Genomic DNA, 24,643 nt, shown 5'->3' with positions numbered 1-24,643 from the left:
AGATAATTGACTAAATAAACATCCTGCAAAGTTTCAATAAAAATTTCCAAGTTTTTCTTACAATTTCCGTGGTTTCCATATTATTTTTATCGATATTGATAATATCCCGATATTTCAATCAATATTTCCGTGTTTTTGGACTACCGATATTTCCGATATCATCGATATTTTATACCTTGATAACTGGTCAAATAGGTTTTATATCTAATTTGTTTTAATTTTTTACTGATGGTATATTAATGTTAATGTGCAAGACTATGAGAATGTTGCAAGGCAATTAAAGGGTGAGGCACAAGACAATAAATTGGTGATTAACTCTATGTCGGTTACCGAAAAGAAATGAAGAAAGGAGAACACAAAGAAGAGGAAAAAGAAATGGCCAGCCATTACCATTTCAATATGGCATTAAGGCTTATCAATGACCATTATTCAAGAGGTTTATGGGGGTTGGTTACGGCAATCTCAATATAACCATTCCCATTTTTATGTTTTTGGGGGGAGCAGTTTTGTTCTTTCATAACTTTTAGAGTTTCTTATTTTTCTATATTGTTATATGGAGAACTAATCACTTTAGCTAAGGCTAGGAGGAAAACCTTCAACTACTATGTGGTTTTATTAGTTTGATTCGAATTGCGGTATCAACAATAAACTCTTGTTATTGGTTTGTTCAAATTAATATCTAGTTTTCTCTATTTGTCGATTGATGAATGTTTGTTAATATTCATAGGTTCAATCATGTTTTTCCTATGGTTTAGTTTCAGCATTCATGCTTTTGTGAATTGAGATAAATTAGTAGATATCTAGTAATTTTGACGGAAGTATTTCTTAATAGCTTGCGCTGGAGGTACAGGTTATGTTTGGAATTCTTCCTATAAAGAATTCTACTGAGTTTATTGGGAACAACCATATTTAGAGTTTGTATATTTTTGTGTGTGTTTTAATACAATTATATTTGTCATATCATCCGATCGGATGCACTGTATGTTGCAGCTTGATTTAGTTATAAAAAGAATCAAATTAATGAAATTAAATATGTATGTTGAAGGTGGAACTCTAATGTCTTAGTGCTTTTATATGATTGGATTTTCTTTTTAAAAATTACATCTTATTCAATATTATTCTTTGTTTCAGTCTTGATAATTCTACATTCTTTTTCAACACTCTTTGAGGAATATGACACTCGGACTTCGAGTTTATACTACTTCGTGACACCTGCCCTTAGGTTTAGCAAGCAATTTTTTGGTGCCGTTGCTAAGGGAGCGATTTGGCGAGGAGCGCAGAATTTTTTTCCTCCCACCTGGTACACTCTTTCCATTTATTTCTATTTTTTTTTATTTGGTTGTTGTTTGCGTTTTATTTTTCTCTGTTTTCTTTCTAAAATTTTCATGCAATATCTTGATCACCGAGGCAGATTTGCGAAGTGTCCATAAACTAAAATTGAAACATTGTTTGGAGATCTTTTTGATAATGATAGTGAGTCTGTCAACATGGCTGACCGTGTAGTTATTAAAGGTGAGGGAAACCCTCCTCCCAGAACATTAAAAGACTATTTGCATCCAACTCGTGTTGCTTCTCCTTCATGCATTGTTTTTCCTGCCAATATGCCAAATTATGAATTTAAATATGGAATGGTTCATCTTTTTCCTATTTTTCATGGTTTAGAAAATGAAGATCCTTATGTGCATGTTAGGGAATATGAGGATGATGTTAGTATTTTTTATAATATTGCACATGATCAATTGGATGGGGTGAGATTAAAATTTTTTCCATTCTCTTTAAAAGACAAAGCAAAAAGTTGGTTGTATGCATTAAAGGCTAGGTCTATTCGTTCGTGGTCTGAAATGACTGATGAATTTTTTCAAAATTTTTTCCGGATCATAAGACTACAGCTTTAAAGCAACAAATTTCTACTTTTTCTCAAAAAGAGAGTGAATCATTGTATCAAACATGGTAAAGATTTAAGAATCTTTTGAATTTGTACCCACATCATGGTTTTGAAGACTGGCGTCTTGCTAGTTTCATCTACTAGGGTCTCCTCTCTCGAGATCGTTAATTTCTTGAGTCTATGTGTAATGGGGAATTTATGTCAAAAGAACATGATGATGCTTTAGAGTTTTTAGATCAAATTGCTAAAAAAACCCATCAATGGAAAGGTCCTAACCTACTTAAGAGCATTGATCGCTCTAGACCTTCCGCATCTTCTAGTAGTAAAGGAATTTATCAATTGAGGGAAGAAGATGAATTGAAAGTAAAATATGATAATCTTGCCAAAGAGATAGCTGCATTAAAATTTGGAAAATCTAATATACCTCAACAAGTTTATCAGTCTGATGTTGATCAAATTTGCAATGTTTGTTGTGAGAATGGTCACTCCACTAAAAATTGTCAAATGTTGCAGGAAATGAAAGGAATTTATGAAGAACGATGTGCTGCCATTGGAAGCTATCAGAAGCAATATACTCCTTTTTCAGAGACATACAATCCGGCAACCAGAAATCATCCTAATTTACGTTCGAGGAATGACTCGTACCCTCAGGTAAGTGCTCCTAACCACCAATTTTCTGCTCCTAATTCGTTTCAACATAAACAGTCATATGTAGATCCTGTTCAAGCATTAGGTCAAAAGTTTGATTCATTGTTTAGTCAACTTGTTGAGGAAAACAAAGAAATAAAGAGTCAACTTTCGAAATTAACTAACTCTATGTCAGTTAATGAAAAAGGAAGATTTCCAGCAAACACACAAGCTAATCCTAAAGGTGTTAATTCAATTGATACCGAATTTGAGCATGCTAAGTCTGTGATTACTCTTAGGAATGGTAAAATAATTGATACGACACCTTTACTTGATGGGGTTGAGAAAACTAAAAGTAATGATAAACTTGACAAGCTCAAAGAATTTGAAAATGACAAGGAATATCATGTGCCTGTACCTTTTCCAAAAGCTTTACAACCCTTAAAGAAAGTTGTTTATAACTCTAATATTCTTGAGCTTTTTAAGCAAGTAAAGATCAATATTCCTTTGTTAGATGCTATTAAGCAGGTTCCCGCTTATGCTAAATTTTTGAAAGACTTGTGTACTTATAAAAGAAAGCATAATGTGAAGAAAACTGCGTTTTTAGCTGCCCATGTGTATTGCAAAATAAAATTCCACCAAAATATAAAGATCCAGGAAGCCCTACTCTGTCTTGTCAAGTAGACAAATTTTACTATCCTGTTGATTTTATTGTTTTGGATACTGCACCTGTTCTAGACTTTGAAAATCACATTCCCGTAATTTTAGGACGTCCTTTCTTAGCTACATGTGATGCTAACATAAGTTGAAGGAGTGGGATAATGAAACTTTGTTTTGGAAATATGACAATCGAGGTTAACATTTTTAATGTTTTTAGGCAACCACATGGAGATGATGAATGCGAGGTTGTAAATTTCATTTCGACTGCAATGCATGGACAGTTTGAGAGGAGTCAAATTGAGGATGATTTAGAACTTTTTCTTTTGAATCATGATGCACAAAATGATACTAAAATAACTGAAATTGCTACTGTCTTTGATTCTTGTCAGGTACAAGAAGTGAATAGATGGAGACCTAAGTTTAAGGAGCTTCCACCATTATTAAAAGTCATACCATCTAGTCTGGAGGTGCCCAAATTAGAGCTTAAGCCGTTACCGACAGGTCTCAAGCATGCATTTTTAGGGCCAGATGACACTTTCCCTGTGGTATTCTCTTCCGAACTCAACTCTTCATAGGAAAGTAAGTTAATTAAGGTTTTGACTGCCCATAAATCTTCCATTGGATGGACTCTTGCTGATATAAAAGGAGTTAGTCCTCTTGTATGCACACACAAAATATTTTTGGAAGATGGTGCTAAACCATCTCGGGACCCACAACGTAGGTTGAACCCTAACATGAAAGAAGTTGTCAAAACAGAGGTCATTTACCCAATTTCTAACAGTCAGTGGGTGAGTCCTACTCAAGTCGTTCCAAAAAATTCTGGTTTAACTGTAGTTAAAAATGATAAAAATGAATTGGTTCCTACTAGAGTCATTTCTAGTTGGCGTATGTGTATTGACTATAGAAAGCTTAATCTTGTGACTCGAAAGGATCATTTTCCTTTGCCTTTTATAGACCAGATTTTAGAGCGAGTGGTTGGGCATGCATTTTATTGCTTTTTGGATGGTTATTCAGGTTATTATCAAATTGAAATTGCCATTGACGATCAAGATAAAACTACATTTACATGTCCTTTTGGTACTTTTGCTTTTCGTAGAATGCCGTTTGGATTGTGTAATGCTCCCGCTACATTTCAAAGATGCATGCTTAGTATTTTTAGTGATATGGTGGAGCAATTTCTTGAAGTTATTATGGATGATATATCTGTGTTTGGTGATTCTTTTGATTATTGTTTGAATAACTTGGAAAAAGTTTTAACATGTTGCCAAGAAAAGAACCTTGTTTTGAATTGGGAAAAATATCATTTTATGGTTTCATCTGGAATTGTTCTTGGCCACACTATTTCGTCTCGAGGAATTGAGGTTGATAGAGCTAAAATTGAATTGATTGCTAAATTGCCTATTCCGAAGACCATTAAAGATGTTAGATCATTTTTAGGTCATGCTGGCTTTTATAAGAGATTTATCAAGAATTTTAGTTCGATATCTAGACCATTATGTAATCTCTTATTAAACGATTCTTCTTTTGAATGGACCGATGCATGTCAAATTGCTTTTGATAAATTAATTGGCAAGTTAACTTCTGCACCTATCATGCAACCACCTAATTGGACTTTGCCTTTTGAAATCATGGGTGATGCGAGTGATTATGCAATTGGAGCTGTGTTGGGGCAACAAAGGGATAAGAAACCGTATGTCATTTACTATGCAAATATAACTTTGAATAGTGCTCAAATGAATTATTCAACAACTGAGAAAGAACTTCTTGCTGTAGTATTTGCTTTGGACAAATTTCGGGCTTATCTTGTTGGTTCTCCTATTATTGTTTATATTGACCATGCAGCCCTCAAATACCTTCTTACTAAGAAGGATGCAAAAGCTCGTTTGATCAGATGGATTCTCTTACTCCAAGAATTTGACATCACCATCAAAGACAAAAAAAGGGTAGAGAATGTGGTGGCGGATCATTTGTCCAGATTGGTTTTTGATGATTCTTCTGAACCAACACCCATTAATGATTCTTTTCCTGATGAGCAATTATTTTCTCTTTCGGAATTACCTTGGTTTGCTAACATAGTTAATTTTCTTGCTACAGGTGAAATTCCGATTCATTGGAGTGCACAGGATAGAAAGAAGTTTCTAGTGGAGGTATGTAATTTCTTTTGGGATGATCCATGCCTATTTAAATATTGTCGTGATCAAATAATTAGGAGATGTGTGCCTGATCATGAAATCAATGCCATAATTTCTTTTTTGTCACAATGAGGCATGTGGTAGTCATTTTTCTATTAAAAAGATTGTTGCGAAAATTTTACAATGTGGATTTTATTGGCCTACTCTTTTCAAAGATACTAATGCTTTCTGTCAAACTTGTGATCGTTGTCAAAAGTTTGGTGCCATAACGCGTAGAAATATGATGTCTCCAATTTTAGTCATTCAGTCGTTTGATTGTTGGGGTATTGATTTTATGGGTCTGTTTCCTATTTCTTTCGGATATCTATATATTTAGTAGGTGTTGACTATGTTTCAAAATGGGTCGAGGCCGTTCCATGTCAGAAAAATGATCACACAACTGTTTTGCATTTTTTAAAAGAAAATATATTTTCCCAATTTGGAACACCTCGAGCTATTATCAGTGATGGGGGTAAACATTTTTGTAATAAACCATTTGAAGCTTTGATTAAAAAATATGGTATTACTCACAAAGTGGCTACCCTTTATCACCCCCAAACAAGTGGCCAAGTTGAAATTGCCAATCGGGAGATAAACAAATTTTAGAAAAAATGGTTAGCCCAAATCGCAAAGATTGATCTATCTGACTAACCAATGCGCTATGGGCTTATCGTACAACTTTTAAAACCCCGCTTGGTATGTCTCCCTATAGACTAGTTTATGGGAAACCTTGTCACTTGCCTGTGGAATTGGAACACAAAGCTTACTGGGCTATTAAGATGTTAAATTTTAACTTGGATGCTGCCAGTTTGAATAGAAAACTTCAATTGAATGAATTGGCAGAAATTAGGAATGAGGCCTATGAAGTTCTAAAATTTACAAAGAACGAATGAAAGTTTTCCATGATAGAAATATTTTGAGAAAAACTTTTGAGTCTTTGCATAAAGTACTCTTGTACAATTCGAGGTTGCATTTGTTTCCTGGTAAACTTCGTTCTAGATGGACATGTCCTTATGTCGTGAAAAGATTTTTTCCTTTTGGAGCTGTGGAGGTCAAGGATCCAACGAATGGTAATGTATTTAAAGTTAATGGTCAGCAACTTAAGCCCTTTTTGGAAAGTATTGCCTTGCAGGATAAGACCATTGGTTTGGAGGATCCTGTTTATCATGACTGATTTCTTTATTCTGGCCCATATTTTCTTTTATTTTTCTGTTTCGTTTGTTTTGTTTCTTTTTCAGTTTATTAATGTGTCATCGACCAGTTGCTGGAAGAATTTCAAAGCCTTCTTAGACCTTCAAGTGTATTCTTTCCTGAGTCTTTTTCTCCATTTAAATTGCGTGTCTTTCTTGCTTATTATTCTTATGAATATTAAAATTGAGGACAATGTCAATTTTAAGTTGGGGGGAGTAGAAGTATATTTTACTTGCTTTTGGCGACATGTTGAGTTGTTTTTCATTTTATTTTTATTTTATGTAATTTTCGTCCCTTAAAAAAAAGTCCAATATAAAAAAAAGGAAAAAAAAAAAATTGCATTTTTCTTACTGTTTTTAATTAGATTTTTGTTAGTTTCTCAATCCAATGAGATTGAATTGAACTTCATACATGGTTATTAAGGAAATATTGAGCATGTTTTAAGTGAGATGCTTTATTCTTTTATTAGCTCTCTCCCTTTTCGATTATTCTTGGAAGAGCAATGCACATAGCCATCTTGATGTGAAACTAATGCATGATTTAAAGATTAATATGTGAATCTAGTGATCTTGTGTAGCCTTGTGAGTTTTTGAGCCTATATGATTGAAACATTATACATCAATCACTTTTTATTCTTGTGCGTATGATCTCACAATCACATGTATCTCTAGAACTTGCTTTAAACCTTTCGAACATATTTCAATTCATGTGATAACTTGAAAATAAGGAAGGCATTTAGGATATCCACCATGGCCAAACAAGCTAGTGTCCCTAATACATTATCCCTTAGATAACCATTTGAACCTAAATAAGCATGTTCTTTCATGACCCATGTTCTCCTTACCCATAAAGCTTAAATATTATATCCTACCTCAGTCTATGGAAGTTTGTAGAGCGGAAAAGTCTTGAAAGGAAAGGAGTATATGTGTAAATTCCACCGATTTCATAAAGGACTTCCAACCATGCAAACACTCTTTGACCTCTGAATCGACAGACAGCTTTTCCGCCGCATACTGTTTGTTGCCCGCTTTATTTTCTTATGCATCCGCCTGAACAGTCAAATGGTTAAGAAAATAAAAGTATTATTTTACCAAACGAAAATAAAAGTGGCCAACCAATAATAAGGAGGAGGCCAACGATGCTTTATTTCGAGCCGAGATCTTTTTTATGCCGACATTTTCAATCCGATTTTGCTCTAGGCCGAATAAAGGATCATCTCCAAATATTTTTAGTTCATCCAAATAGTTTCTATTCTCAGTCACCAAATACGCTGAGCTATTATGCCCCCCTTTGAGTATAATCACTTCACCAATTTTATTTTTAAAATCGAACAATTCAACTGAACAAGATTGCTCCATATTGGCTTTATCTCCAAAAACATATCAATTGACATGGTTTTTGCATTTGAGGCCGTGTTTCGGCCTTGTTTGTCATTAGGAAATTCCTCACACAAACCATCGGAAATGTTTTCTTCTAACAAATTTTCAATCTTGACCGAAAAAATAGGTGGCCTAACTTCTTCTTCGGTCAAATTGACAAACTTCTTAGGCCAAAGCTTGATTGTGCCCGGAACGTAAAATTGTTTCCCCGACTTTTGATCCAATCATTCTTTACATGGAATAAACTTGTACCAAAGAACAAAAGAAAAGTGCTTGTCATCCAGCCAAGTATTAAAGAGGGTTCTATCCTCTTTTGCCTAATGTTCTTGTAGGGTGCTAGGAGCTTTCACTTTCAACATGTGGGCGAAGGATTTTCACATCTTGTCATGGGCATCAAGAATTTTTTTCGCTTCCCATGCTCGTTTATTCTACTCACACTTTCGAATGTGTCTCTCCAGTTGTGCTTAGATCTCGTCCAATCAGTCAAATGGAGCTGGATTGAAATATGAAATATCATATAAACTTAGTAGTTATCCTAGCACTGGTCCCACTAGGCGTGCCAAAATGCTGATCCTAAAAATTATAAAGCCTGTGTGGCACGCAGGCAGAGTAACTATGAGCTAATTACATCCTTCTTGTGAATGCGAGCGTGCCAACTCACAAGCGAGCTAGGTCGGGCAAGTAGAATAGATGTGGTTGTGGTGGTGTCGAAGAAGGAATACATTTTGGCCTTGAGTTCTAGAATTTGAAGACAAGGTTACTAAATCACTGTAGAGTTCAATAACTAGTTATTCCGGTATGGTTTCTCATCTAGTGTGCTTGGTTCGTGAATTGCACTTCAACAAGAAAGCTCAATGCTCCAAACTTGAGAGTCTGTGGGTCGTGAATAGTTTCTTCACTTCTGTTTTGATCTTGTTTTTGTTTGTTTTTTTTTTTTTTTTTTTTTTTTTTTTTTTATTTTTTTTTTTTTTTATAAGTTTTTGCCTAGTGTGTATGTCCTGGTGGAAAAGCAAAGTCATTGACCCGATTGATAATTTGGGAAAGAATATAAAGCGAAGGGTATTTTGGAGTACTTGCGGTAAAGAGAAAAATAAGGCACCTGTGTGGAAAGAAGTTAGTCCTATTAAGCTATTTACTAATCATTTGAAATCGGAATAAAAATATCTGCATTCTCATTTTACTGTTTACTAATTATAATGAATCGGAATGAAAAAACTTGATTCCTAAAATACCCTTGTCTTTGCGTCATTACTAAAGTGCCTTATTCATTTCACATATTATATACAACAAATACACCAATTAACACTTGCATATGCAAACAAGACATTTCATGTTGGATGATCTCTTAAGAAAATAAACAGTGTAAAGCATTCATTAAAGTTCAGCAAAGATTTTTTTATTCAAAAAAAAAACAATTAAATTAGAGAGTCACCACGATTACAACAATGACCATAAAATAAAATAAGAGGGCTTTACGAGTCATAAAAGGTATAGTTTTATCCCAAGTGTGGAGGTTTTCGTACTAGAATCCTGAACTCGTAACAATGTAAACCAGAAAATTTGCTTCTCGATACACATGCGCCCAGTAAATACAATCGAAGGAGCAGGCGACGTGATCTTGTTTGTTAAAGCCACATATGTTAACAAAAAAATTGCTGGAGAAGTAGCAAAAAGTATTAATCAAAATGCAGGAGAAGTTGGAGCATAAAGAACTTGCTATACAAATTTGCACGAGGTGTTATTTTTTGGAAATAGTAAAATATTGAGGGCGTTTTTTGTAAGACAACCTCAAAGGAAAGGAAAAGGAATTCTATAAATTACCTCATGTTTAGACCTAGCAATTTCTTACACGATTCGTTAACATGACACGTAAATGACACGAAAATAACGGATTTCAGATCGATACAAGAACTAATCAGGTCGTTATCGGGTCACACGATAAGAACTCGTTAATAACGGGTCCTTAATAGGTTTACACAACAATGACACGCAGGTAATCCGTTTTGACACGTTAAGAAAAAATTTATTTTGATGATTTTAATTTTTAAACTACTAAAAAAACTTACTATAAAATACAATAGTCAATAGTCATAGTGTGTGTGACACACCGACCCAAGATGTCCATTTGGACTCCGAATCGAGCTGTGCTGGCTGGCACCTATAAGGTGACGAAGCTATAAAGTGTAGTGTAGTGTAGTGGAGTATGTGAATAAATTTAAACCTATATATGCCTAAATACAAGAGTGCAAAGTGAGCGGGAATGAACCCATTTCATATGTGATATTAGAGCATAAGTAAAGTACAATATGATAGGATAAGGATTATACCCTCAAAGGTAGCCACCTATACCTAGATTTGCCAAGAATCCTTGTCGGTACAAAAGTTCAGCTGCTAAAACTTAGAGGGGCAAAAAAATAAGGGTGGGTGGGCCTAAAACAATTAAAGTTTTAACAAAAACCTTTTGAAAACGTTATAACCCCTCGCCGTAAAACAAGTATAGTATAAAAATACTTACCGTAGCCTGCAAAAATATCAAGATATCAATACGATACAAATGCCGTACGTAAACACATTAAGTTAGTAACCACATATTCTAGCATAGGAAATAGTAACCACATATTCTAGCATAGGAAAATATATCATAATGAGTGCTCATCGACATATGCTAACACACGAGTTCATGTAGAGGTAGTTTGACATGAACAGGACTGAATGTAATAATGATATACACTCTAATGCTACAATCACGTGAAGACTGGTGCTATTCACAGTCACATACGGGTCAGAGTTGCCTATTGCAACCTGTACGACAGGACTGACACCTACTTGGATCCAAGGCCAGCGTGCGGTGCAAATGTGAACATACACGTGAAAGACTGGCCTTGGCCCTGAGCAAGCACTAACATCGGGTGCAGCAAATGATGAGCAGATAACACAATATAGTCATGCCACAGTGATTCAATAGTTCTAATCAACATACTAACATTCGTAGTCATAGATATAATTATGGCATCAAAGATTATAAGCATACATGTGCATCCCATATGATAAACCCGGCAGTTTCTAACGCGACACGAAAATAATGGGTTTCAGGTCAACACGATAACTAATCGGGTCATTATCAGGTGACCCATTAGGAACTCGTTAAACGCGGGTAACACGTGGGTAACCCATTTCGACCCGTTAAGAATAAAATTATTTTGATAATATTTTTATTTGAGGGAAAAATTAATAAAATTAATAATAATTATTGTAGAAGTGTAAAAAATGTAAAATAAAATATACAATCACTCATAGTGACAAGCTTTACAACTTTCATGAAAGGGTCAGCATCGAAATCCAACACTATAATCCATAAACCTTAAATTTATATTTAACTGTCGATTGTCATTTACGCTTTATTCTTCTTACTAAATTTCATTTTTTTTATTTTCTTTTTTTTCTTACTAAATTTCATTTTTTTATTTTCTTTTTTTTTTAAAACATGATCATCTAGCAGATGTAAGAAGATGAACGGTTCAGATCTTTGATATCACGTTTTGATATTTATAGTTAACTGAAATATGAGTCGATGTCATGTAGTTTGTAGAAACTTTATAAACATCAAGCAATATTTTCACTAACTGTAAAACTCTGAATATAATATCAACAATCCAAACCATTCATCTTTCTACATCCTTTAATAGATCATGTTTTCAAAAAAGAAAATCTGAAAAAAAAAAACAAAATTTGATGAGAACAATGAAGCGTAAATGTAAACAATAATCAACTGTTAAATTTTGATCTATGATTTATATAATTATAGTGGCGAATTTCGAAGTTAAGCTCTTCATGAAAGTTGTATAGCTTGTCATTACGAGCGTTTATATATTTTTTTTCTATATTTTTTACACTTCTCCACTAATTAAAGAACTATTAAAGATTTTACTTAAATAACAGTAGTAAGATAAATGAGAGTAAATCTATACCGTTGGATTCTATTTCACTTATATTATTAGAACTTTTTTGGACGAAAAAACCCCTTCTCTATTCCAATATTTTCCAATTTTACCATTTGATCAATTTAGGTAAGCGAATTACACTTAAAAGAAAATTGTGTTTTTATGTTTTGGATGTGACGATATGGTATGTATATATACTTATTTAGTATTATGTTTTTCATGTGATTATTTATTGGTTTAAAATATATTTTCCTTAACGGGTAACAGGTCAGGTTATATTACTTGTTAATATTATCGGGACGATTTCGGGTCGGATCATTTTACCCGTTTATTTTAACGGATGTTACACGACACAACCCATTAAGATATCGGGTATGACACGAACACGAAAAACACGACACAAATGCCAGGTCTACCATAGGATGTAGCATATTTCATAAATTCCGTTATTTCGCTAATTCTTATAAACTTTAGTCTAATCCAGACGTACGTAAGAAATTCTTGTTCAAATACATAAATGGAAACTATTAATCATACACACACACACACACACACACACACTATAAAAAAGAAAAGACCCACTCACCTAAAGTTCGCGCTATAACTCCCTAGCACAAATATCGAGGCGTTACGAACGATCGTCGCCTAGAACAAATATCAAATAATGTTTTAGAATTCTTATCGATAGAACACGTAACTTACATAAAACACATCCCCAAGGATGTTCTAAAATGATTTGTAACCCATTGATCAAAAGTCAACCGTTGGTCAAATGTCGACGGTAGGGTCCACAACCCTACGTAACTCGATCCGGAAAATCCGTACCTCGGATTTTTGATGCGTAACTTTCCAAGAGTTTTAATAAGTTTCTAGAACAACTTCCTAAAGTGTTGGAACAATCCAATGGTCGGATCTCCACCAATTGCTAAAATTAAGTGGTTGCCAACGTTTAGATTTACAAACTTAGAAAACTCATCTGGGAAGATCCGTACGTTAGATTCCCGATCCACTAGTTCCTAATATCCTTAAATATTATGTACTATTACGTATTAAAGTTTAGTGACGATCCAATGGTCAAATCGTTGAATCATATAATAACCAAGTGGCGGCCCTTAACGGAAATATAACCAATCGACGGAATTTCGTCAATCGGATGTCTAATATGAAATCGGGGCAACCATTTTAGCCTAGGGAGGTCAAATGGTGTCTCTGCCCATGCGACAACCGGCTAGCCAAAAAATTCATCTAATTCCAAAAATTCTCAAATTTTACAAGAATGAAGATCTCTACGAATAGAACAAGTTTTATACCTGTGGCCAAGTCCAATTTGGTTGATAAAGGCCCCATATTAGCTCGCACCCGTCAGAAACCCTAAAATGGGTGAGCTTCAATTCATCGTCGTTGGTGCTCCACTGCCCCTACCACTGGTTGGGTCTTGCTCCTGGGTCCAAGGGGAGTTGATTAAGGGTGGTGATGGGTGGTGAAACTCGCCGGATAGGAGGAATCATCGTCGAACACCTCCGGAGCTCCGGTGAAGTTCTACACGAAATTGGACCTTAAACCTTTTAATCTTGGGCGAAAATGGAAGAAGGGAAGTCACTGGGTGTTTTTCAAGTGTTGGATGGTGGTGGCTCAACAGAAAAAAATGGTAGAATTCGTCAGATTTTGGTCGGTTGGGTATGCGGGTGCACAGGTCGACGGGAAGGTTGGGAAGTTGTTTTTTTTTTTTCTAGTTGATGTCTCTCTCTCCACCAATTGGCCCTTAAGGGTGCGTTTGTTACACCGGACTATCTCAGACTGGACTAACTTCAAAGACTAAGCTGGACTAGCTTAGAATAGACTAAGCTGGACTAACTTAGTGAAACATTTGTTGAAGTGTCAAACTAAGATGGAAAGATATAAACTCAACTAATTTTTGAACTTTCTACAACTATAACTGGAATCAAACATGCATCCAGAACCCTAAACGTTCATCAGAATAACAAAAAAAATTCTGACAAAAAAGGCAAAATCTTTGAACTTGGAAGAGCTTCAAAGAGCCAGATTCTCCTTCTTAAAGAAAAACAAAAATTATTTCACCATTTCATACTACATAGCCCAAAGCAGTAAATCACACGAATGTGGCTCTGTAAAGACTAGTCCCACAACAAATATTCAATTCAAGCTTTAAAGCAAAACCCAGAATCTGAAATTGCTAAAAATTACAAATGAAATGTAACGGCATTACCTTTTCCACATTGCTTCTTCACAGAGCTACAGAAAACCCATGAACAAAAAACTGGAAGTGGGTCTTCAAATTTAGCAACAAAACTACAATAATCAAGGAACCTAGAAGAAATTTAACCACAAAAACAAGCACGATAATGAAAATATAACATGACTGACCCACAATGAAATCCAAAATTTTACAACAAAATTAGGCAAGACTCTCTCTTCTTCGTTGGAAATTAGAAGCATCAACAACAAAGGAGAGTTGCTACTCCCCTATCTTCCTCCAAGCCTTTTTTTTCTTCTAATTTTCAATTTATAAATCCAAACTTCAATTTGTTTTTGTCTACCCAACCACCGATTAGAGCCCATCAACCCTCTCCCTCATTTTCTCCCTCCTACTCTGGTTTAGATGCAAATTAGTTTTTCTCCAATTGCAGATTCAGATATTCCAGTAGAGAAGGAATAGGCGGAGGCCATTTCGTCTGAACATTAAGGCTCGACCATTCGGTTAAGGTTTGATAGGGATTGAGTGGGAATTCGAAGGATTATCTGATTTGGGGATTTAGGGTTTTTGGTGGTTGCTAGATCATGAAGGGGAGGTGCGTTAAGAGAGAGGCATTTCTGATTTATTGGATAGCGTCTTCATCGCGGTCGAAAATAGTTGGGGACGCTAGGAAGACGACGACGTTGAGTGGCTTCAAAAGGCGAGGACGAGAACGCGAGAGAGAGAGACAGACAGTCTTAGCAGTCCCCTGGGTTTCGAGGGGTCTTGTTAAGACCCGTTTAGTGAGGCCTCCCATTCGGGCGAGTGAAACATAGTCCCACTTAAGTTAATCCACACAAATAACAAACAATGGATTGGACTAGTCTAAGCCAGTGAGGCCTAGTGAAGGGGAACAAACACAACCTAAAACTCTAATCTAATTGGTCCTTGAACAAAATTTGATTGGGCCTCATCCCACCAGGTGGGAATTCACTTGATTAAAAATTAACGTTTAACTATTCAATTTAATTCCTAAAATTAACGGAATTAAAATTAACTTATAAAGATAATGTAAATGTGAAATACGAATTTAAATTACGAAATACATAATGAATAGTGAAATTTCAGGGAAGGAATTTCACAGTACACGTCACGGAAAGAGTGAGACAAAAGAACAAGACTTGGAAGTGCCCAAGGACTAGATGGTGGAATCTAAAAGAAGAAAAACAAGCCATTTTCAAAGAGAAAGTAATCACCCAGTGTGTGTGGGATAGAGAGAGGGAAGCTAGCCAAATGTGGGATTCCATGGCTAGTTGTATTCGAAAAGTAGCAAAAGAGGTATTAGGAGAGTCCAAAGGTTTTGCCCCACACCAAAAGGAATCTTGGTGGTGGAATGAGGAGGTACAAACAAAGGTGAAGGCTAAGAAGGAATGTTGTAAAGCCTTATACAAGGATAGGACCGATGAAAATGGTGAAAGGTATAGAAAAGCGAAGCAAGAAGCGAAGAAAGCTGTGAGAGAAGCTAAGTTAGCGGCTTATGACGATATGTATAAGCGACTAGATACCAAAGAAGGAGAGTTGGATATCTATAAATTAGCTAGAGCAAGGGAAAAGAAGACAAAGGACCTAAACCAAGTGAGGTGCATCAAGGATGCGGATGGAAAGGTTCTTGCTACAGAGAACGCGGTTAAAGACAGATGGAAAGGTTATTTTCATAATCTTTTCAATGAAGGACATGAAAGAAGTGCTTCTTTAGGGGAGTTGAGTAACTCAGGAGAGTGTAGAAACTACTCTTTTTATCGTAGAATCCGAAAGGAAGAAGTGGTTGTAGCTTTGAAGAAGATGAAGCATAGAAAAGCAGTAGGCCCAGACGATATACCAATCGAAGTGTGGAAAGTTTTGGGAGAGACAGGTATAACATGGCTCACTGACCTTTTCAATAGGATTTTGAAAACGAAGAAGATGCCAAATGAGTGGCGAACGAGCACTTTGGTGCCTATCTACAAGAATAAGGGCGACGTACAAAATTGCATGAACTATAGGGGTATTAAGCTAATGAGTCATACAATGAAGCTCTGGGAGAGAGTCATTGAGCATAGATTGAGGCAAGAGACACGGGTTTCGGACAACCAATTCGGGTTCATGCCAGGGCGCTCAACCATGGAGGCAATCTATCTCTTACGAAGATTGATGGAAAGATATAGAGATGGGAAAAAGGATTTACACATGGTCTTTATAGATTTGGAAAAAGCGTATGATAGGGTCCCAAGAGACATTCTTTGGAGGATTTTAGAGAAGAAAGGAGTACGAGTAGCATATATCCAAGCTATAAAGGATATGTATGAAGGAGCAAAGACTGCCGTAAGAACTCATGAAGGACAAACCGAAAGCTTTCCCATAACTGTAGGATTACATCAAGGCTCATCCTTAAGTCCTTACCTTTTTGCGTTGGTAATGGATGAGTTAACAGGACATATTCAAGATGATATTCCTTGGTGTATGCTTTTCGCAGACGATATAGTGTTGATAGATGAAACTCAGGAAGGGGTAAATGCAAAGCTTAACCTTTGGAGAGAAGTGTTGGAATCTAAAGGTCTTCGCCTAAGCCGATCAAAGACAGAATATATGGAGTGCAAGTTCAGTGCAAATGGAGGCCAAAACGAGTTAGGGGTGAGGATCGGAGATCAAGAAATACCAAAGAGCGACCGTTTTCGTTACCTAGGATCTATCTTGCAAAAGAACGGAGAATTAGATGGAGATCTCAACCATAGAATACAAGCTGGATGGATGAAGTGGAAAAGTGCATCCGGCGTGTTGTGTGACCGCCGTATGCCACTGAAGCTCAAGGGAAAATTTTATAGGACGGCAATAAGGCCAGCGATGCTGTATGGCACAGAATGTTGGGCGGTGAAGCATCAACACATACACAAAATGGGTGTAGCGGAGATGAGGATGCTTCGTTGGATGTGTGGGCACACGAGAAAGGATAAGATTAAGAATGAGGATATCCGGGGTAAAGTAGGAGTAGCCGAAATTGAAGGCAAGATGAGAGAAAATCGGTTACGGTGGTTTGGACATGTGCAACGAAGGCCTACTGACGCTCCGATTAGAAGATGCGACTATGGGACAGAGGTTCAAGGCCGAAGGGGTAGAGGAAGACCTAGGAAAACTTTGGAAGAGACTCTAAGAAAAGACTTAGAGTACTTGGATCTAACGAAGGACATGACACAGGACCGAGCACAATGGCGTTCTAAGATTCATATAGCCGATCCCACTCAGTGACTTGGATTTTCCAAGTCTCCAACCGAGAAGTTTTCCTCACTCGGGAAATTAAGGGAACACTACCCCAACCTACATGCTTCACTCAGAAAGCTTCAACATACAAGCTTCAACAAAAGAAAATTCAAAGAACTTAGCGAAGAAGGTTTTGGTGTATTTAACACAATACGTTGAAATGAAGGAAAACTTATTTATTGATATCCCCGACAAGCTACAAATATGTACATATACATGAGTCAAAATAAACAAACAAGAGGGAGCCTTCACAAGGGTTGCTTAGGAGAAGTCTCAGCAGTCGGTAGAGCTCCAGAAAGAGAAGACACCGGAGGGGGATCATTCGGAGCCTCAGTACTGGACAGAACCCTAGAAGGAGGAGGCATCAGAGGTTGATCATTTGGAGCTTCATTACGCGGTACAGCCCCAGAAGACGAAGGCAATAAATGCCTTTGGAACAAACCCACAAATCTCTAATGATCAAGTAAAACCTGACCATCAGTTTCCTTCATCTGGTCAAGCTTCCTCTTCATGTTTGTAGCATAGTCATGTGCGAGCCGGTGCAACTGTTTATTCTCATGCTTGAGCCCTCTAATCTCCTGTTTGAGACTCATCACCTCAGCCGCCAATGATTCAACTTGGCGAGTTCGAGCAAATAGGCGTTGGGCCATATTAGACACAGAACCTGCACACTGAACACTGAGAGCCAGCGAATCCTTAACAGCTAACTCATCAGACCGTTTGGAAAGTAGTCTGTTATCTTTGGGAGTGAGAAGGTTCCTGGCCACCACCGCAGCAGTCATATCATTCTTCATCACGGAATCCCCAACGGTAAGAGGACCAGTAGGGGAGACGAAGGATGGGCGCCATATGTTGTCTGGAGAAGGCGGGGCTGCCTCTTCAACAAGGTTCAAGTCAAAACGACGGTCGGAGGGGCCAGACATTTTCAAAGGTGTTGAAGAGAGAAGAGGTTGGACAAATCAAGATCTTAGAAGTGCAAGAATGGAGCTTCTACTGGTGGAGATTCAAGTGTGCTTTGGAACTTAATGCCAGCCCCTATAAAAATCTGCACTCGACGGAGCTTCAGAAACCGAAGAGGCGCCTGCTCAGAAATCGAAGAGGCGTTTGCTTTCTCAAAAGCTGGGCTGCTTAGAGACCACGAGGGTTGATCTCAGAAATCGAAGAGGCGTTTGCTTTCTCAAAAGTTAGGCTGCTCAAAGACCACGAAGGCCGATCCCAGAAATCGAAGAGGCGCTCGCTTTCTCAAAAGCTGGGCTCCTCAGAGACCACGAGGGCCGATCTCAGAAATCAAAGAGGCACCTACTTTTCCAGCCTTGTCAGCACCTGTCACACGCACACTCAGCTTTGCGGAAATTATGGGCATTCTGTCGAAAACTTCTGAGGAAGTAGAAAACACATGAATCTTATTGTTCAATCACCCACTTCCCACACGCAACAATAGCTCATGGGTACCACAGATAACTTTGCCAAAGTTCTCTGCCAAAATTGAGCACGTAAAGCTTGCAGCTCCCACTATATCGCTCTGACCAAGAAAGGTAAAAGAATAGCAAAGAAACAGCACTAACAAAGTTTAGACCCATAAATTTTGAAGGTCTAGCTACCATATTATTACCCACAAGGGTAAAGGAACAGTACCACTGCTGGATAATTGGAAAGTCCCTGTGTGTCAACCTCTGTGCTTCGTGGCAAGGTAGACTAGCAAACATGCCCAACCTTTACTCACACTCGAGAAAACACTACCAATAAGATTGCTTGCTCCAAAATCGAAGAGGCACCGTCCTCCGAATCTCGAGAGCCAGACTCCCAACATGACTACTTTCTCAAAAATCGAAGAGAGGGTAAAGGAACAGTACCATTACTGGATAATTGGAAAATCCCTGTGTGTCAACCTCTGTGCTTCGTGGCAAGGTAGACTAGCAAACATGCCCAACCTTTACTCACTTTCGAGAAAACACTCCCAACAAGATTGCTTGCTCCAAAATCGAAGAGGCACCGCCCTCCGAATCTCGAGAGCCAGACTCCCAACATGATTACTTTCTCAAAAATCGAAGTGACACTGCTCCCCGAATCTCGAGAGCCAGACCCCCAGCATGATTGCTTTCTTAAAAATCGAAGATGCATCGTTCTCCGAATCAATCGAAGAGACGCTCGCTTTCTCAAAAGCTGGGCTGCTCAGAGACCACGAGGGCCGATCTCAGAAATCGAAGAGGCACCTACTTTTCTAGCCTTGTCAGCACCTGTCATACACACACTCAGCTTTGCGGAAATTATGGGCATTCTGTCAAAGACTTCTCGAGAGCCAGATACCACAGACCACTTTTTCAAAGTGCTCTGACATAGTTAAAACATGTGAAGTTGGCAGCTCCCACTACCGTGCTATGACCAAGCAGGGTAAAGGAATAGCATTACTACTTGTTGTTAGGGAGACTCCTATATATGTCGACCTCCATCCCCAACGGACAGGCAGACCTGCAAAAATGCTCAACCCTTCCTCATATCTGAGAGGGCACTCCCAACGAAGCCTTTCGAAATATTCAGCTTTCTTTCCCCCCGATAATACCTCTGCAAACAAGCTATACTAGAGCAAGAATATCTCATATCATCAGGGTTAAAAGCAAGAGTATCCCATATCATGCTTTTTCCCTGTCTTTTCCTTTGGCCTTGTTTTTACCTGCAAGACAAGGAGAAAGAGAGCAATCAGTCAACACTTGGAATCAAGCTTCCAACCAGGAACTGACTGCCTGGAACCCCTTCCCTGATTACTTACCTGGCATTGCTCTCGAGTACTCATCTTCAACATCTTATGTTTCCAGGGAAGATACCGCATCTGCTTGAGGAACAGATAGGGCAAGTGCGAATGATACAAGGAAGCATGTGGAGACAAGCGTAACAGCACACGTGCCGATACATCCATTACTCTGTCAAAAGCAAAAGTATCCCATATCAGCAGGGTCGAACGTACTCTAGATTTGATGGACTTGTTTTGACCCTCAAATTCTTCAGTCGGCTCTGGAGGAAACCAGAAAACCCTCCAGCTCAGTTCAAGAATAAGCTTGTGGAAAGTTACTTCTTCAAAAGCAAAAGTATCCCATATCATCTCTTCTCATTTTTCTTCTCTTTATCCTTCATGCTGCTGCAAGATGGGGAGAAGGTGAACAATCAGCCGGAGCTCTGATTGCTTACCTTGTCTGTCACCTCTTTCAGCAGATCCCCTAGCTCGGCGACTTGGGGGACTCCTACTACATGGTTTGTATCGCGCTTGACCAAGCCTGAAACTACAAGTAAGCTTCAAGTGAAATTGATACATTACCTTGTGCATCTCCACCAGTTAAAGATACCACCCCTGGATGGAGGAAGAGTACTTCCAGAGAAGATGCCACATCTACCTATGAGACAGATAAGCCAAGTCAAGACGATACCACACTCCGATACTTAGAAGTTTCGTGATTACGAGATCATTCTCTCACAATATTTCCTAATGTCATTTGTACTAAATCATTCACTTGTACTCACTAAAGGAGAGCTTGAACCTATGTACTTGTGTAAACCCTTCACAATTAATGAGAACTCTTCTATTCCGTGGACGTAGCCAATCTGGGTGAACCACGTACATCTTGTGTTTGCTTTCCTATCTCTATTTATTTATATACTTATCCACACTAATGACCGGAGCAATCTAGCGAAGATCACAAAAAGCGACCGTTTTTGCTGCCTAGGATCTATCTTGCAAGAGAACGGAGAATTAGATGGAGATCTCAACCATAGAATACGAGCTGGATGGATGAAGTGTAAGAGTGCATCAGGCGTGTTATGTGACCGTCGTAGGCCACTGAAGCTTAAGGGAAAATTTTATAGGACGACAATGAGGCCAACGATGTTGTATGGCACAGAATGTTGGACGGTGAAGCATCAACACGTACACAAAATGGGTGTAGCGGAGATGAGGATGCTTCATGGGATGTGTGGGCACACGAGAAAGGATAAGATTGGGCATGAGGATATCCGAGGTAAAGTAGGAGTAGCCGAAATTGAAGGAAAGATGAGAGAAAATCGGTTCCGGTGATTTGGACATGGGCAAAGAAGGCCGACTGACGCTCCGGTTCGAAGATGTGACTACGGGACAGAGGTTCAGGGCCGAAGGGGTAGAGGAAGACCTAGGAAAACTTTGGAAGAGACTCTAAGAAAAGACTTCGAGTACTTGGATCTAACGGAGGACATGACACAAAACCGAGCGCAATGGCGTTCTAGGATTCATATAGCCGACCCCACTTAGTGGGAAAAGGCTTTGTTGTTGTTGTTGTAAAATTAGGGATGGGTTGTCACAGTGAGTGAGTGTGTGTGTGTGTGTTTGTGTGTGTGTGTGTGTGTGTGTGTGTGTGTGTGTGCGTGTGTGTGTGCGTGTATTATATTAAATATGTATTCTTGTATTATTATTATTCTATATAAATTTGAAAAATTTAAGTTTTATTTATTTATTTTTATAGTATACTATAGGCAAAGAGTGAGATTAAAATATTATAAAACACATTAAAAATAAAAATATAAGTAATTTAAAAATACCAAACACATTAAAAAAATTATAAAAATTAATTTATAAGTACCAAAAAATGTGAAAGAATATGCAAACGCTCGTAATCGCATCATCTACGCTTTGAGGATGGGTACATCATCGTTTGAACTTTTAAAACCACACAAACTCTCGTGAATATTATATTTAAGGGAGTTCAAAATAATTAAAATTCATAATTATTAATGTACAAGTCTGAAACATGTGAAATCACATATAAACGCTCGTGATTGCATCCTATACACTTAGACTACATGGTTGTTTAGATTTTTAAAACCCTCCAAAAATCATGAAACACAATTCCCTTCATTTTGCATATCCTTGAACATTTGGTATTTTGTAGTAATGTACTAATGTTTCCATTAGGCTCTTATTTTGGGTATGTAATACTTGAAAGACAAATGTTTTTTTTTAATGTTTTGAACTAATATTTATATGACAATATAGTGTGCATATACTAATTTAGTATTATGTTTTTCACTTTTTTTTTTGTCCAATTATGTTTTTCATTTTCATTATTTATTGATTTAAAATATAATTTCTTTAACGGGTTGGGTCATATTACCTGATAACATTAACGGGACAATTTCGGATTGGTCAAATTACCCTTTTACATTAACGGGTGTTACACGACACGACCAGTTAAGATATCAGGTATGTCACGAAAGCGACACGAATGCTAGGTCTACCCATGTTAATCAAATTCTTGAATTTGTGGTATTCCTTTCACGATTTGAAAGCATCTCATTGCGGATTTTGATTTTTTACGTGCAAAAAAACGCAAACGAAGTTCTAAATCAATTAGATTTTCTTTCTTTTCATTTCTATTACTAATTACTAAATGAGCCCTTAAAATTTTCCTTTGAATAGAATTAAAAATAATGAAACTGAAAGAAGCACGCTAAGACCATCTCTAAGTGAAATGTCAAAAATGTCATATAGGCATATAACGGTAACAAATGACATACCATTTACTCCAACCGAGATATGAAAGCTGACGTGGAAAAGAATGCTAAGCTAACATGGACCAAGAGATATCAAAATTGACGTTGCCTTCAAATATGGTTTTTGCTATTACCAAAGGCATTCCACTTGGCTTAACTTAAATGCTAGCATATTTAAGTATTATTTTATTATTTTTAAACCAATAACAACTCAACTTTTATTATTTTTGTTTAAAACAAAACATAAATGAAGCAATACATTTTGGCATATCGGGTGGAAGTGAAATATTAACAATATATTAAATTGTCAAGTTGTAACATCTCACATCGCCCAGGACAGTGAATCATGTAAGTCTTATATGTATATTCTCATCTCTACCTACCACGAGGCCTTTTGGGAGCTCACTGCTTCGGCTTCCATCTTAACTCCGAAGTTAAGCGAGTTCGCGCAAGAACAATCCCATGATAGGTGACCCACTAGGAAGTTCTCATGTGAATTTCCAGAAACAAAACCATGAAGACATGGTCGGGGCCCAAAGCGGACAATATCGTGCTACGGTGGAATCGAGCCCGAGATATGGTGGGGGCCCAGGCGGGGATGTGACAATTTGGTATCAGAGCCAATCCCTAGTCGGAAGTGTGCCGACGAAGATGTCAGGCCCCTAAGGAGGTGGATTGTAACATCCCACATCGCCCAAGGGAGTGGATCCTGTAAGCCGTATATGTATATTCTCATCTCTAACTAGCACGAGGCCTTTTGGAGCTCACTAACTTCGGCTTCCATCGGAACTCCGAAGTTAAGCGAGTTCGCGCGAGAGCAATCCCTTGATGGGTGAACCACTGGGAAGTTCTCGCGTGAATTTCCAGAAACAAAACCGTGAGGGCGTGGTCGGGGCCCAAAGCGGACAATATCGTGCTACGGTGGAATCGAGCCGGGGATGTGGTGGGGTCCTAGGCCGGGATGTGACAATTTGGTATCAGAGCCAATCCCTAGCTAGAAGTGTGCTGACGAGGACGTCGGGCCCCTAAGGGGGGTGGATTGTAACATCCCACATCGCCTAGGGGAGTAAATCATGTAAGCCTTATATGTATATTCTCATCTCTACCTAACACGAGAACTTCCCAGTGGGTCACCCATCATAGGATTGCTCTCGCGCGAACTCGCTTAACTTCGGAGTTCCGATGGAAGCCGAAGCCAGTGAGCTCTCACATCCTGGCCCGAAGTGTGCCAACGAGGACGTCGGGCCCCTAAGGGGGGTGGATTGTAACATCCCACATCGCCCAGGGGAGTGGATCCTGTAAGCCTTATATGTATATTCTTATCTCTACCTAGCACGAGGCCTTTTGGGAGCTCACTAGCTTTGGCTTCCATCGGAACTCCGAAGTTAAGCAAGTTCGCGCGAAAGCAATCCCATGATGGGTGACCCACTAGGAAGTTCTCATGTGAGCTTCTAGAAACAAAACCGTGAGGGCGTGGTCAAGGCCCAAAATGAACAATATCGTGCTATGGTGGAATCGAGCCCGGGATGTGGTGAAGGCCCAGGCGGGGATGTGACAATTTGGTATTAGAGCCAATCCTTGGCCGGAAGTATGCTGACGAGGACGTCGGACCCCTAAGGGGGGTGGATTGTAACATCCCACATCATTTAGGGGAGTGGACCCTATAAGCCTTATATGTATATTCCCATCTCTACCTAGCACGAGAACTTCCCAGTGAGTCGCCCATCATGGGATTACTCTCGTGCGAACTCGCTTAACTTCGAAGTTCCGTAGAAGCCGAAGCCAGTGAG

The 24,643-nt window shown here is 38.2% G+C and overlaps 1 protein-coding gene and 1 non-coding gene across 2 annotated transcripts; one reads left to right on the top strand and one right to left on the bottom strand.

Moving 5' to 3' along the window:
- Positions 1–1,887: 1,887 nt before the first annotated feature.
- LOC114826698 (small nucleolar RNA R71) lies at positions 1,888–1,995 on the bottom strand. The gene has a single exon (XR_003775754.2). It is a non-coding gene; the product is annotated as a small nucleolar RNA R71 (small nucleolar RNA).
- Positions 1,996–2,065: 70 nt separating this feature from the next.
- Positions 2,066–6,517, top strand: LOC139198082 (uncharacterized). The gene is made up of 4 exons (XM_070826340.1): positions 2,066–3,129; positions 3,390–3,561; positions 3,748–5,319; positions 6,476–6,517. Exons 1-4 carry the CDS (start codon positions 2,066–2,068, stop codon positions 6,515–6,517), a joined length of 2,850 nt encoding a protein of 949 aa, XP_070682441.1.
- Positions 6,518–24,643: the final 18,126 nt, after the last annotated feature.

This window comes from Malus domestica, chromosome 08 (assembly GCF_042453785.1).
Source record: "Malus domestica chromosome 08, GDT2T_hap1".
Lineage (NCBI taxonomy): Eukaryota > Viridiplantae > Streptophyta > Magnoliopsida > Rosales > Rosaceae > Malus > Malus domestica.
The sequence above is the reverse complement of the archived record's forward strand: the minus strand, read 5'-3'. Positions and strand labels throughout refer to the sequence as shown.